Source organism: Aquila chrysaetos, chromosome 5, assembly GCF_900496995.4.
Source record: "Aquila chrysaetos chrysaetos chromosome 5, bAquChr1.4, whole genome shotgun sequence".
NCBI lineage: Eukaryota > Metazoa > Chordata > Aves > Accipitriformes > Accipitridae > Aquila > Aquila chrysaetos.
This window is the reverse complement of record NC_044008.1, coordinates 62096334-62110874: the sequence shown is the minus strand read 5'-3', so window position 1 is coordinate 62110874 and position 14541 is coordinate 62096334. Positions and strand designations below refer to the sequence as shown.

The 14541-nt window shown below is 41.0% G+C and overlaps 1 protein-coding gene across 2 annotated transcripts in view; it reads right to left on the bottom strand.

Moving 5' to 3' along the window:
* Positions 1-14541, bottom strand: part of IQGAP1 (IQ motif containing GTPase activating protein 1) — a 76929-nt gene that overhangs the window by 26705 nt on the left and 35683 nt on the right. For both annotated transcript variants that reach the window (XM_030013329.2, XM_030013330.2), the window contains exons 11-15: positions 8717-8801; positions 7416-7579; positions 6894-7054; positions 6259-6383; positions 2505-2668 (exon numbers count right to left, since the gene is read on the bottom strand). In XM_030013329.2, coding sequence (XP_029869189.1) covers positions 2505-2668; positions 6259-6383; positions 6894-7054; positions 7416-7579; positions 8717-8801 — 699 coding nt within the window. The remainder of the gene's footprint in view (positions 1-2504; positions 2669-6258; positions 6384-6893; positions 7055-7415; positions 7580-8716; positions 8802-14541) is intronic.

The window sequence follows — 14541 nt, the reverse complement described above, 5'->3', positions numbered from 1 at the left end:
GAACAAAGAAGAAATTCTGTCAATGGGAATCACTCTGATAAGCAAAGAGAACACAAGGCCAAGGACTTAGTAGTGGTTAGTCCTAAAGCGGTACTTGCTAAGAGGACATGACTTTCCAGGAACACAAGTTAGTCCTTCAACAGAACATGGCTGCAAAGAGTTCTTAGAACAAAGAGCTGCACACAATTCTGCGCGCAGAAGCTAAAAATTCTCAGGTAACCAATGCCACATCAGGCTGTTCTTGTCCCTGTCCACAAAAGTTCACAAACCTGTACAAACCAGCAAACTAAAAAGCATTGTACATATTGTAGCTGCGTGTACATGCACAACAGTCAAAGCCACGTTTCAAAGTCTTAGTTTTAACAGATTGCTCGTCAAGGAGCAGTGATCACACAGTATTCTGTATTTTGGCTGGGATTTGAAGAAATCCAATCAACTAATGTTACATGAAGAAATTTGAGAAGAGGAAAGATACAAGTGTTTAGCAAGTCCCAAAATATACATAAAGAACAATGATCCAGCAGTTGCCAAGCATAGCTTCTCCCCACCCACTGTTGCTTCCTGTAGGTAACTACTGAAAGAAGTGCTAAGACACAACTGCCACCCTTCTGACAACTCGTCATACAAGCAGAACACAGGAAACATTCACTTCTGCTATGGAATAATAATCACACTGCACAAGAGCCACTATTTACAGTGTTCAGGAGCTCTAGGGCCAGACTGAAAATGAACATTTCTTTACATGCCCTCCACATTTTTCCCCCCTGTTTTGGCAGGTCCGAAACTGACATGCTTAATGATACTTCATTCAAGAGACTATCATGTCTTTCACAGGCAGGTTTCACCTGAAAGTCCAGATAGTCCCACAAGAGTACCGGCAACAGCTAAATTCCTGTCCAGGAAGTGAGGGAGAATAATCAAAGAAACAACTTCCTCTACTGTAATCTCTACCAGCAGAAGTCAACCCAAAGACTACCGAAACCATCCCATGCTTTTCTGTGGATTTACTGTTGCAGGCTTTCCAGAAGGTACGCACGGTGTAACATACTACAGGGTCTACTGTTTTTCGCCCTCTCTACTCATCACGGGAAAAACATGCATCATACAGCACTCCCCATTCACATAACCAACTGAACAACATCTTGTGGTGAACTACAATCCTTCTCAGCCCCAAGGTACAGAAATCATTAGTTAGTAAGTAACAGCTGACTTCAAATAGTGACTATTTTCCCCATAATGTTACTTTATAATATGATCTTTCAATTTCTGAAATTACTGCCATACTGCTGGGAGAAGCCCTGAACTGAACATATGCCTAAATAAGGTAATCTCACACCAACTGCGAAGTTACCAGCATGGCCTGGCACAAGCTTAAGCCACACTAAAAAGAGACGATTATTTCATTCTGACTCAGCGGGAGGAAATGCTTCAGCACAAAATGGGTTCCTGAGGAACATTAACCCTTTCAGGGCCATTGGGGAAGCAGTTTAGTGATTTTTCATCAGAAATGTGTACAGTTTTCAGCTATTACCATCACATGTGTTTACCTTTAATAATAAAAAGAAATCAGTGTTCAACACAATCTAGATCTTAGTCTCTATGCAAAATTCTACATTGGTATTAGAGCAATGAGCTCCACAGCAGAAAAAAAAAGCGCCAAACCACTCTCAAGCCACTGAAAGCAGAGACATGCTACTACTACTACTGCTGCTACTTTGTAAATAGATGAGAAAAAAAAAATCAGTATCACATCCACGCTACTCAAAAATCAGTTGCATACACATATGTGCACTCTCATCCTCTTTCCTAAACCCGTAAGATAAGACTTGCTCTTCCTCTTCCCATGTTCACCATCACATTTAGTCAGTGAAAGCAGCAGCTATGTACAAGTAGGTCAAAGTCCTTAGCTAGTAAGATGGACAACTACCATTCAAAAAATTATTAGCAACAGAAGTGTCACCAGGTGAACAACCGGCATCAGTATGCATTTTGCTAGCAGCATATATTTTGCTTCATTTCTTTTTTCTAATTTATCACTTAACAGGTTTTTCCACTTTCAGAAACTTTCTTTTTGCCATATATAACTATGCCTATGACTACATTTAACAAAGAACACTAAAAAAATACTTAAGCTTGCAGAAACTTGCATTCAGAAGTCCAGAACTAAAATGAACATGGTCTCCTTGCAAAAACAGATGAGGCATATTATTTCTCTGTAAACAAGATACATATCTCATTCTGGACCTGGGATTAGCTGCAGAAAGCCATCTCGTGCAGTTAATATCCTTATACTCATCTCTGTAGTTCGTGAAGATTCGTATGGTCTGGCTGCAAACCTCTTTCTCTAGTACAGAAAGATCCAAACTGTTTGGGTAAGATCAGTTGATGGTATGCAGAATGCCCAGCTCTCCACTTCCAGTTTGATTCCTGGCTTTCAGGAACCAGTAATAAAACCTTTACGTCTGTGTAATGGGCTATCAAGAGGTGCATTTAATTGCACTCACCTGTGCTTTCTCTCTCTTGGCTCGAAGTAGTGTATCCTGGTAATGCTGTGCTACCTTTGGGGCTACACCCTCCAATTTTGCTGCAGGAATCTGTAAGGCTTGAATAGTCTTTTTGGTGTCCCCTTCATCCAGAGCTTCATTGATAAGACCAATCGCCAAAATCCCTAGGGAGGAAGGCACAGGGGAAGAAATACAAAGTTCCATTTTTGGTCAACAATAATCATAAGCATTGCTTCAGAAGAAAAGTGCAGTTGGTCCTTCCTAAACCAGGTATTGGCTGAGAACTGCAGTATTTTTAAAAGAAAAGATTATTTACTGGTAAAGAAAGCAAGACTATTTCTCTACCTTAAAGTAGTCATAATGCTTGTGCACTGCAATTAAAAAAAAAACAACAAAAACAAAACAAAACAAAAAAACAAACAGAAAAACCCCAAAACATTCAGGGACACCACATGCAGGGACAGAATTGAGTCCTCAGACATCCAGCTCAGAGCCGCTAGAAGAGAATTATCAAAGCCCAAATGGCCAGAGTTCATAGGTTACAGTTTTCCAAGGTTCTTGCTTCTCTAGAAAGAAATTTTCACAGGAAGCTAAAGATTTGCATGGGATACCATTTAAAAATACAGTAACTTCATATTTTAGAAAACTCTTTTTACTAAACATATGTAGTATTAGCTGTATTATCAGAGATGTGGATGCCGGTCAAGTACAGTAAAATTTACCATTCAGCTAAATAAAAATAAATATCTTCTAGTTAGCTAAATGCAAACAGAGTCTACATCATACATGCCCTACCTACAGCACCCATCTCCTGCGAATCACAAAATAACTTAGGTTGAGATGGACCCTAGAGGTAACCTGATTCAATTCCCTGCTTAAAGAAGGATCAACTCAAATCATGGTTTCATCAGTGCAGAACAAGATCTTTTAACCAAAAGAAAGTAAGGAGCTCCATGTGGGAATTTCCATCTTTGGTTAATGTATCTGAAGATTGTGAATTTTTCTTCTACACAGGAAAGCGAATCACAAAACAAAAGTTTATATGAAAAACAGAACATCTTAGGGAAGAGGTGGTACTTGAGTGGAATAGATACTAGGGAAAAATATACGTTGAGGATGCTGCAAGAACCAGGATCACTAAAATGATAGCATCGTTTCTGTCGAAAAGCAGATATGGTAACTGTTTGACTTAAGAAAGGGCACAGAATGTAAGTAGTAATTCTCTCTGATTAGTTTGCTAATACGGGCATGACAAGACTACTCCATGAAACAGCAATATGTTACAGCTCCTCACTAGAAAGCATTTTTTAATTTGAAAGTATTTACAAGGATAGGGGAAATTAAAAATATATGCTCATATGCCTTGAGGACCTCCTCAGACTAATTTAACTTACTTATAGACAGGAGAGAAAAAGTGTCCTTGCATAAGGGCATATATGAAGCAGACCGAAGAATTAAGAAATTCCCCATGTGAACAGCTTATCTCATTACAGGATTTTCTGTACCTTTTTTTACAGGATAAAGAAGTGTTATAACAAACAGGTTGCTGGGACTACACGAACTTCTAGAATTCTGCTGTGACCTATTACATAGAAAAGATACTAAGAAACTAACATCTTGGTGTGTGCGTGCACCAGTGTGTGTCTGCGTTTGTGTGGTTTCAAGAAATCTGCTCATGTGACCCAAACAGGAAACCCAGTGTCTATTTGGAGATCCAGGAAACAAGATCAAGATAGCAGGCTCTTAAGTTAAAATTTACCCTCTCTAAAGTGTAAAGTCTTTTCAAGGTGAAACACAACTCACCAACTACACAACAAGTGGCAGAAGACACCTGTTTGTCTCAGTGTACAATATAAACTTTATCATCACCTCCACATTTGTGACAAATTTCTCCCCTCTTACTATCCAAGGCTTGGAGCTAAATGTTACAAAAATGGCTTGAAAGTAAATGTCATGCTACTTGCATATGCAGGAGGTTTTCAGCACTGGTTATAACCAAAAATTATGGTCCCTTAATGAAACTGAAGAAAATTAATAGAAAATTAAACCACCTGATACAGAAACTCACAAGGATATACTTAAGAGTAAGTTTGCTTAATTGTGCTATTTTCAAGGACTCCTCTATCTCCACTCTGGATTTTAAGTCAACTAATACTGTATTACAGAATAGAGAATTAATCCAATTTTCTGTTTGGCTGAAATTTTCATCATTACACTCGATCCCAGTCTTTTATCACTGCTAAAAGACACTTATTAACATAAACATTACTAAAAAGTAGAAATGAAAAAGAATGCAGAACTAGAAGCAGCATAGAAGTTACGTTAACATCCATTCACATTTCTCAGCTTGCATCAGGAATTTTTTCCTTCATGAGTATTTAAGTTTTGGTACTCGCTGCATACACTTATAACTTCTATGGGGTTTTGCATATTTTCCAATTGGGGATTATTTTTTTTTCCACTTTACTGATATTTCATATTAAAAGGCAACAGCTTTGCAGGGATATTCTTCTTCTAATGGTCAGAAGGCCAGTTATCAGTCATTTCAGCTTTTATAGATACTGGTTTTAACAACTAGTGGTCATACAAAGTGTTAAAACAGAAAATAAAAGCTTCTAATTCCCTGATGGAACTAACTGTAAACAAAGTAATTAACCTCTTAAAATATCAGCACTCTCCATTTCACCTCTAATTTGAGATTTGGGTCCCAATATCTGGACTTAGAATTTGAATGGCATCAAAGTTATGAGATAATTAAATGTTCTTTGAAAAAAGAAAAATGTATCAAATGTTTTAAGCAAAAACATTTGAATACATAACTGTTGCACAGAGAGCATTTCAGAATGAACTTTTTTGGGGCATCTCTGTTGATTTATCACTGAATCAAAGTAACTGCAAAAGCCTATTTCTTTGATGCAGTATTTGCACTACTGATCTTCAAAGAAGCTGTAATTTGGAAGTAATGTTAATACAGCCAGGAGTTCAAGGACTAAGACCTGGAAATAAACTCATCTCTCTGTTGTTAATACAAGCTCGTCACCCACTGTAGAAGTGCATCTGACAGATCATTACATCCGAGAGTCATCAACACAAAGATGGGTAGCTTATCTTGCATTTGCAGGTCAGATTACCCACAGATAAAGAGTAGAGGGGGATCCTGGACTGAGTCTGTGGAACTTTCACTAAGTACTGGAAAGGTAAAAAGGCCAAAGCACATTCAAAAGAAGGACTAAAAGGGAGAAGAGGAAAACCTGAATAGGGCAGAGATTGCAGCCAAAGAGAGAACAAGACTTCAAGAAAAGTAACTTCTGCTGAATGCAGCAAATTAGCAAGGAGGGTCGAGTACTCAAAGACTGGGCTACAATTAACTCGGAGATTTTGGTAATACTTGTTTTCATTAAATTTGAGGGATGGAAGCAAAATTAGAAAAGATTCTAGACTAATCCTAGACACAGACGGCAGACAATGCATTTTGTTATCAAAAAAGGGTTGAAATTTGCATTGGAAGGATTAATAAACTGTTTGGAGATCCTGATTTCAACACCACAAACACTCCTGCCTGCCTGATCTCTCCATCAACAGTCTTGCTATCAAGCCTTTTATATTACAGACTACGAAGTCTTGCTCACAACTAATATCTTCCTAGCTATCTAACGTATGACAACTACAAGACAATCAATAACTTTTTGTATTGACATGCACCTAATTTTAGCACTCCTTATGAGTCTAGCATGAATCGAGCAGAAAAACTTACTTTCATGTTCTTCATGCACAACTATGTTCACACGATCAACACATGACTGGATATCATTCCACGTGATAAATTCATTTCCTTCTGCACGTGTTTGAGCTTTCAGCTTCATCAAATCATCGACATATCTGGCAAAGAACAAAGACCAAAACCAGCAAACATCACAATCACAACAAGCTGGCCACGGAACACATGAGAGAATTGCACAAGAATGGTACAGAAAGTGGAAGAGGTAGCATGAGGGTTAAAACTGGAACAAATATGAAAAGGGGGAAGAAAAGAAAGAGCAAAGGCTGCATGCAGAATGGTCAGCCCAAATGTGAAATAATCAACAAAACCACTAAAACACTGAATGAGGGTCCAGGGCAAAGAACACAGCAGGTGTATTAGTGATAACCTAATGGTACCACAACACAGCTTTAATGTGAAATCCCTAAGAAAGCACTGAGAGACAGCACAGAAATCAGACCAGTAAGAAACAGTAATCACAAAAACAAGATGCAAGAGTCAACGGAGATAAAATCAATACTGTAATAAATAACATAGAAAGAACGTGAAGCGTAAGAGGAAAAAAAAATTCAAAAAGTCACAGAATATAAGCAACGTCAAGGACAGACATGATTCCTTGAAATATCCACCTCTGAGAGTTCTCATCCTCAATGTTTGTAAGCCCTGTGACAGGACTGCTCAGTTGTTTCCATACTGTATTCACATCCCCTGAATCCAAAGCCCTATTAATCAGGGCCACAGAAGACAGCATCTCTACAGCAACAGATAATTCTGGATGGGTGAGGTTACCCTGCATACAAAGAGGACAACAAATTAGTTCCACTCGCTCTTTACAAACTATTGCTGCACACAGAACAGTCATTGTCAGAACAGACATATAACAAAGCAAAGGGACAATCTTTACGACATAGAAGTAGAAAGATGAGTATCATAAAGCTAGAACACCAAATAAGAGATTAAAGTAGAACGTTACAGGACGAAGTGTCTCAAGATTTAGGGATTAAACTTCACATGAGAACAGACTGAACACCAAAGCAGTTCTATGAAGACTCAAGACAGGTTTGTTCCAGAAAACACATTTAACAAAACAGACAAGGTAGACCAAGTGATCCATACCAACTTGCAGAAATAAGAGAGAATGTGATACTTACTTCAGGGCTCTGTTGCTGCAAGGTGGCCAGCTCCCTTTGGTAAAGATCTGCAGCAAATGCATAAACCTCTGGTAACTGGGCCTCTGGATTCATCATTTCTGCCACAGTCTTCTCAGCATCACCCATTCGAATTGCAGAATTAATTCTGGCTACTGCTGCCAGCCCTAGAAGTTCAAAGATGTAGCATAAAGAATGAGGAAGGCTGACAATTGAGTCCCCAGTAATAAGAGAGCTGCTGTTCTACTCAATAATCAGCTACCTAACAAAAAAAAGAATAATTCCCTTAGCTACAGGGAATGAGTGAAACTTTCTGATCCATACTTCCCCAGTTAGTCTTCCATTACTGCAGACAACTAAAATACATAATGCCTTCTTTAAAATAAAGCTCATGTTTAAAAACAGTTCACCTTTTTGCCTGCTTATCAAAGGATTGTTTCACCATTTCTGTCTTTGACAGTAAGAAGCCTCAAAATTGCAATTTTTGGATGGATGAGTAGTAGCAACTTTTTCTTCCTGTCTACATCTATCCTGCTCAAGGCAGAAACAGGCACTCTACAGCAGGTACATGGTGGCTAACTTTAAAAGAGCACAAGTAGGTAAACAAATGCCAAGGTCCATGCTGAACAAGTAAGGTACTTCAAATGTAGCCTCCTAGCCTAGTTATTAGGCATTTACTATTTTCCTCTTGTATTCTAAACCCTCTCTCCCTGGATCTCTAGTAGTCTCCTTTCTACCTATTACAAATTGAACTAATTGCTCCTGCACAGCCAGAACAGAACATTATTCTCCACAAAAGAGCTCTGCATGGTGTCAGAAGCATCAATCAAAAAACAATCAGCCATCACTATCTGCATTGTATTTGCTACCTGATATTTAGAAACAGTTAAAGGTTCTGTAGCTCAAACCAAGTAAGATTTATGTCAATGGTCAGCAGGTAACCTAGTTTTCACACCTCATGGATCAATCCAGATTTCCTTCACAGATCCAGAGCACAAAAACTCATACAAGCATTCTAAAAAAGAAATTATTTAAGGTGGATGCAAAAGTTCTATGTTTCTTAATATTTCAAATTATATGCTGTTATCTCCAGCAGTATTCCAACAGCTGGCTAAAAGACACTACAAATAATCAGGGCAACCATCTCTTTAATGTTCTTGACAGCCATGAAGTACTTAGAAGAACATTCATAACTGTTTGAGAGAGACCTCACTTATCCCCACATACACCCAAATATTGTGCTGTCTCATCCTTTTGAGCACATCCATGGTCACTTTACTGCAGTAATTTCTGCTGATCCTTACTTTGCTGATACTGTTGTGCTGCCCTGTTAGCAGCATCCACTCCCAACTGCAACTCTTCCTTCTGCAGAGGACCTGTAAGGCCAGCCTGAGAAAAAGAAGAAACCAGGAGGGTGAAATGATGTCAGCTTATTCACTTCAAATAGCTCAATAAAAAGAAAAAAAAAAAATCCAGCTTTTCCTTATAACACTCTAATGCCACATAGCTTCTGCAAACAAAGAATGCCACATATGTGAGGAAGACAAATTGATCACTAGATTCTCAGTTCATATGCTGAAAGACTGTATATGTACAACCTGATGCCTTTTACAGTATTAGAAGTGCAGCCCCATGAACACAGCAATTAAAGGCAAGACTTAGCTTCCAAAATTATAAAACATTTAAGACAAAGGGAACAATTTTGTGGGAAAAGACTCCCTGTACATGAGCTGCATGCTGGAGTGCAATTAGTAATTGTGTAGTTTGCCATGAAGTGATACATTAATTAATGTTCCATTTTACCTCTGAGCAATGAAAGCAGAACATCAAAAATGGACAACATGCTTCTTGGACTATATGGTACCGCTTGAATACAAATAGAAAATGAGACTGAGTGACTGGGGAGCAGGAGGACTTGAATAACTTGGGTAGTAGCCACACAGGTCATGACCCTTTGTATAGTTCACACAGTAAAGACGATAATTCTCCAAAAGCACCAACAGACCACACTTATGTAACAAGACATTTCAATTACATTCTGGAAGAATGTGCAATCTGACTTTGCAGTTTAGAAAACAGCTCAGCTTGTCTTTTGTGGCTACTAAAAAACTTGGTAAAAATCTTCTTGCTCCTATTTCATCCCTAGAGACATCATTGGACAACTATGGAGAGTTTCTGCCACACCAAAGCTTGGGAGGACTTTTTAAAAAGCCTCCACTCTTCCTATTTTATCTTCATTGTAGGTCCCAAGACACATAGCTTGTGAAGATCTTTCTTCAGTGATAAGTGACAAGCCTTCTGAATAGCAACAGCTGCAGGGCTGCCTGTGCTGTAGAAGTCCTCATACTCCCATAGAAGGGTATAACAGCAATACACACACCCTTCAGCTCCATCACTCATGCAGAAACCCAGGTAAGGAACACTTACAAAGTATAGCAGTACACTGGCTGACGGGAAGAGTATCCCAAAACAGCACATTCACTATAAAGGAATTATTCTCTAAGGAAAATCATCTAGCTATTGACCAAACAAATCTTGCATCACAAAAAAAACCCCCAAAAAACAAAAAAACAAACCACCACACCAAAACCACACCCAAATAAAAATAAATAAGCAAGCAATCAAGAGCAGTTCTGAAGTACTGCTGTATGCCTTTCAGATTGAGGGATCCTTCTGAACACAAAAAAGCTGCACTCCAGCAGAAAAAGCTGTAACAGTCTACAAAAGAAAGGTATTATATACCTATCTATATAAACATATATTGATGCAGATGGATTTTGCAGGGGTTCAGGGAAGAGGACATGCTAAATTACTAGAAAAGTGGTCCTAAATGAGCCCTATGCAGAAAGTGTCCCAAGTTGGAGAATATATGAGGTCACCTGAGACAGGTAGTCACACAGCCAGGCAACTCCCACTGCAGCTGCATTCAGTCCTGCTCCATAATAAATTATATAGCAGTTGAGGAGTTGAATGAGCTGTGCTAAAATCTGACAACAAAAGGATAGGGGCCCTGTTTGAAAGCTGCTTCCTAGTTAGGTACTACAACTGAGTCCCAGAAACTTTAAGGCAGAGAGTTTCTTCAGCCCCAGAAAGGCCTAAGTTCTAAGTGAGACTGCTTAAAATGACACAATCACAGAATAGTTGATGGTAGAAGGAATCTCTGGAAATAGTCTAGTCCAAACCCCTGCTCTACAGCAGGTTACCCAGTACCTCTGCAGAAAAGCATCTGAGGGTCCTGCTGGACAGCAAGTTGAACACGAGTGAGCAAACTGCCCTGGCAGCAAAGAGGGCTAACGGTAGTGTAGCGTGCATTAGGAGGAGTGCTGCCAGCAAGTCGAGAGAGGTGATCCTTCCCCTCTACTCAGCACCAGTGAGGCCACACCTGCAGTACTGTGTCCAGTTCTGGGCTCCCCAGCACAAGAGACACACGCACATACTGGGAAGAGTTACTAAGATGATTAATGGACTAGAGCATCTCTCCTATGAGGAAAGGCTGAGAGAGCTGGGACTGTTCAGCCTAGAGAAGACAAGGCTCCGGGGGAATCTCAGCCATGTGTGCAGCTGTCTGAAGGGAGGGTGCAAAGAAGATGAAGCCAGGCTCTTTTCAGTGGTGCCCCATGACAGGACAAGACGCAACGGGCACAAACTGAACCACAGGAGGGTCTCTCTGAACATCAGGAAACACTTCACTGTGAGGGTGACCAAGGAACAGCAGAAGTTGCCCAGAGAGGTTATGGAGTCAAAAGCTATCTGGATGTGATCTTGGGCAACCAGCTCTAGGGGACCCTGCTTGAACACGCGGGTTGGACAAGACAAGCTAACTCGAGAGATCCCTTCTAGCCTCAACCATTCTGTGAGTCTAACTGTGTTCAGTTGAGCTTTGAGTATATCCAAAGATAGAGACTCCACAAACTCTCTGGTCAATTTGTTCCAGTGTTTGATCACCCTCCGTAAATGAAGTTTTTTCTTACGCTTAAATAGAATTTCCTGAATTTCAGCTTGTGCTTATTGCATTTCATACTGTCACTGTGCATCACTGAGAAGCATCTGGATCAGTCTTTATTCCCTCCCATCAGCTATTTGAGAGCGTTCTTTTCCCAAGGCTCAGTAATCCCAGCTTTCTCAGCCTCTCCTAATATGTCAGATACTCCAAGCCCTTAATCAGTTTCTCAGATGTCACTAGACTTGCTGCAGTATGTCCATGTCTCTTGTCCTGCGGAGCCTCAGAAGTGGGTGCAGTACTCCAGCTATCATCTTCACCAGCACTGAGTAGAGGGAGAAGGATCACCTCCTTCAGCCTGCTGACAATGTTCTTCCTAATGCATCCCAGGACACTGCTGGCCACTTCCTCTGCCACAACCATATATTCCTTGCTCTTGGTCAAGTCATTGTCCACCAGCACCCCATATCCTTCTTTGCAAAGCTGCTTTCCAGCCAATCTATCGGCAGTCTGTGCTGCTTGTGCATGGGGTTATTCCTCCCCCAGGTATAGGGCTTAGCATTTGTCTTTGTTGAACTTCATGAGATTCTTAACGGCCTATTTTGGTCCCTCTGAATAGCAGTGCAACCATCTGGTATATTGACTGCTCCTCCCCGTTTTGTATCATCTGCAAACTTACAAAGGGTACACCTTGTCCCATTTTACAGGCCAATAGTGAGGATGTTAAATAGTATTGGTCCCAGTACCAATCCTTGGGTACACTGCTAGTGACTGGCCTCCAGCTGGACATCATGCTGCTCAACACAACCCTTTGAGCCTGGCAGTTCAGTTAGTTTTCAGTCTACCTCACTGTCTACTTACTTAGCCCACACCTCAACAGTTTGTCTGAGGATATTATGGGATACAGTGTCAAAAGCCTTGCTGAAGTCAAGATAAACATCCATTGCTTTCCTCTCATCCATCCAAGCCAGTCATCTCATTGTAGAAGCCTGTTAGATTGGTCAAGCATCATTTTTCCTTCAAAAATCAACACTGACCACTCCTAACCACTCTCCTGTCCTTCATATATTAGGTAATTGTTTCCAGGATTATTTGCTCTATCATCCTCCCAGAGATTGAGGTGAGACTGATAGACGTATAATTCCTTAGATTCTCCCTGCCCTTCAAGACAGGAGTAACATTCACTCTCTAGTCCTCAGGAACCTCCCCCAGTCTCCCTCAACTTTTAGAGACTGCCTAGAGTGGCCTCACAATCACATAGGCCAGCTCCCTCAGCATTCACAAATGCAACCCACCAGCTCCCTTGTCCAAGCGGTTTATATGCTCCCTAACTTGATCCTCCTCTACTGAGGGGTAAGTCTTCCTTGTTCTATACTTTCCCACTAGTGTCAGAAGCCTGGGATTCCCAAGGGAAAAATCTTATCAGTAAAGTAAGAGGCAAGAAAGGTATTCAGTACCACAGCCTTTGTGTTCCCTGTCTCCTGCTCCTGTGTCCCATTCAGCAGTTGTCCCAAGTTTTCCCTAGTCTTCCTTTTGCTGCTGATCTATCTATGTAGAAGTCATTCTTGTTACCCTTCATGTTCCCTGTCAGATTCAGGCCCAGTTGGGTTTAGGCTTTCTTAATCCCACCCTACATGCTCAGACAGCATCTCTATATTCCTCCTGAGTCACCTGACCCTGTTTCCATCCACCTCCTGTATGCTTCCTTTTTCTGTTTGAGCTTTGTGGGAATTTCTTTGGTTCATCCATGAAGGCCTCCTGCCACTTTTGCCTGACTTTCTGCTCATCGCGATATGCCATCCTCAAGCTTGGAGAAGGTGATCGTTGAAAAGTCAATGAGCTCTCCTGGATCTCTCTTCCAGGATCGTAGTCCACAGGATTCTTCCAAACAGATCCACAAACATGTCTTCAGGCTCTCCTGAAGGCCAGGGCTGTGACTACACTTTTTACTGAGTTCCCTCCTCTCAGGATCGTCAACTCTATCATCACACCATCTCATAGTCACTGCACCCAAGGCTGCCCCCGACCTTCCCATCTCCAACCACTTCTTTCTCATCTGTATTAGGTCCAGCAAAGGACTTTCCCTCATCAACTCCTCATTTACATATGCCAAGAAGTTATCACCAGCGCACTCCAGAAATGTCCTGGATTGCTTGTACCCTGCTGTGCTGCCCTTACAGCAGATCAGGCAGCCCAAGTTCCCCAGGAGGAGTGAGGCCTGTGAACACAAGGCATCTTCCACCTGTCTGAAGAAAGCCTCACCTACTTCTGCCTGATCAGGCAGCCTGCACATAAAATCCACTAAAGAGTTCGCTTGAAATGAGAAGCCAAGGTTAACCTTAGTTATAGAATCATAGAATCATTTAAGTTGGAAAAGACCCTGTCTTAGTTTCAGCTGGGACAGAGTTAATTGTCTTCCTAGTAGCTGGTATAGTGCTATGTTTTTGAGTTCGGTATGGGAAGAATGTTGATAACACACTGACGTTTTCAGTTGTTGCTAAGTAGTGTTTATCCTAAGTCAAGGATTTTCCAGCTTCTCATGCCCAGCCAGCAAGAAGGCTGGAGGGGCACAAGAAGTTGGCACAGGACACAGCCAGGGCAGCTGACCCAAAGTGGCCAACGGGGTATTCCATACCATGTGACGTCATACCCAGTATATAAACGGGGAGAGTGGGGGAATCGCTGCTTGGGGACTAACTGGGCGTCAGTCGGTGGGTGGTGAGCAATTGCATTGTGCATCATTTGTATGTTCCAATCCTTCTATTATTACTATTGTCATTTTATTAGTGTTATCAATATTAGTTTCTCCTTTTCTGTTCTATTAAACCGTTCTTATCTCAACCCACAAGTTTTACTTTTTTTTCCTGATTCTCTCCCACATCCCACTGGGTGGCAGGGAAGTGAGTGAGCAGCTGCATGGTGCTTAGTTGCTGGCTGGGGTTAAACCACGACAGACCCTTAAGATCGAGTCCAACCATTAACCTGGCACTGTCCTGCCACCTGGCACAAGTCCACCACTAAACCATGTCCCGAAGCACCATGTCTACAAACAGCATATGGTGGGATTCTCCACAGTGAAAGCAGTATATGCTTACCTGATGGGTATTTATAAAACACAAATATCCACATTATTTGGGCACTGACAACAGTAAAATGAGAGGGAAGACACACCTATATTATAACGGTTCT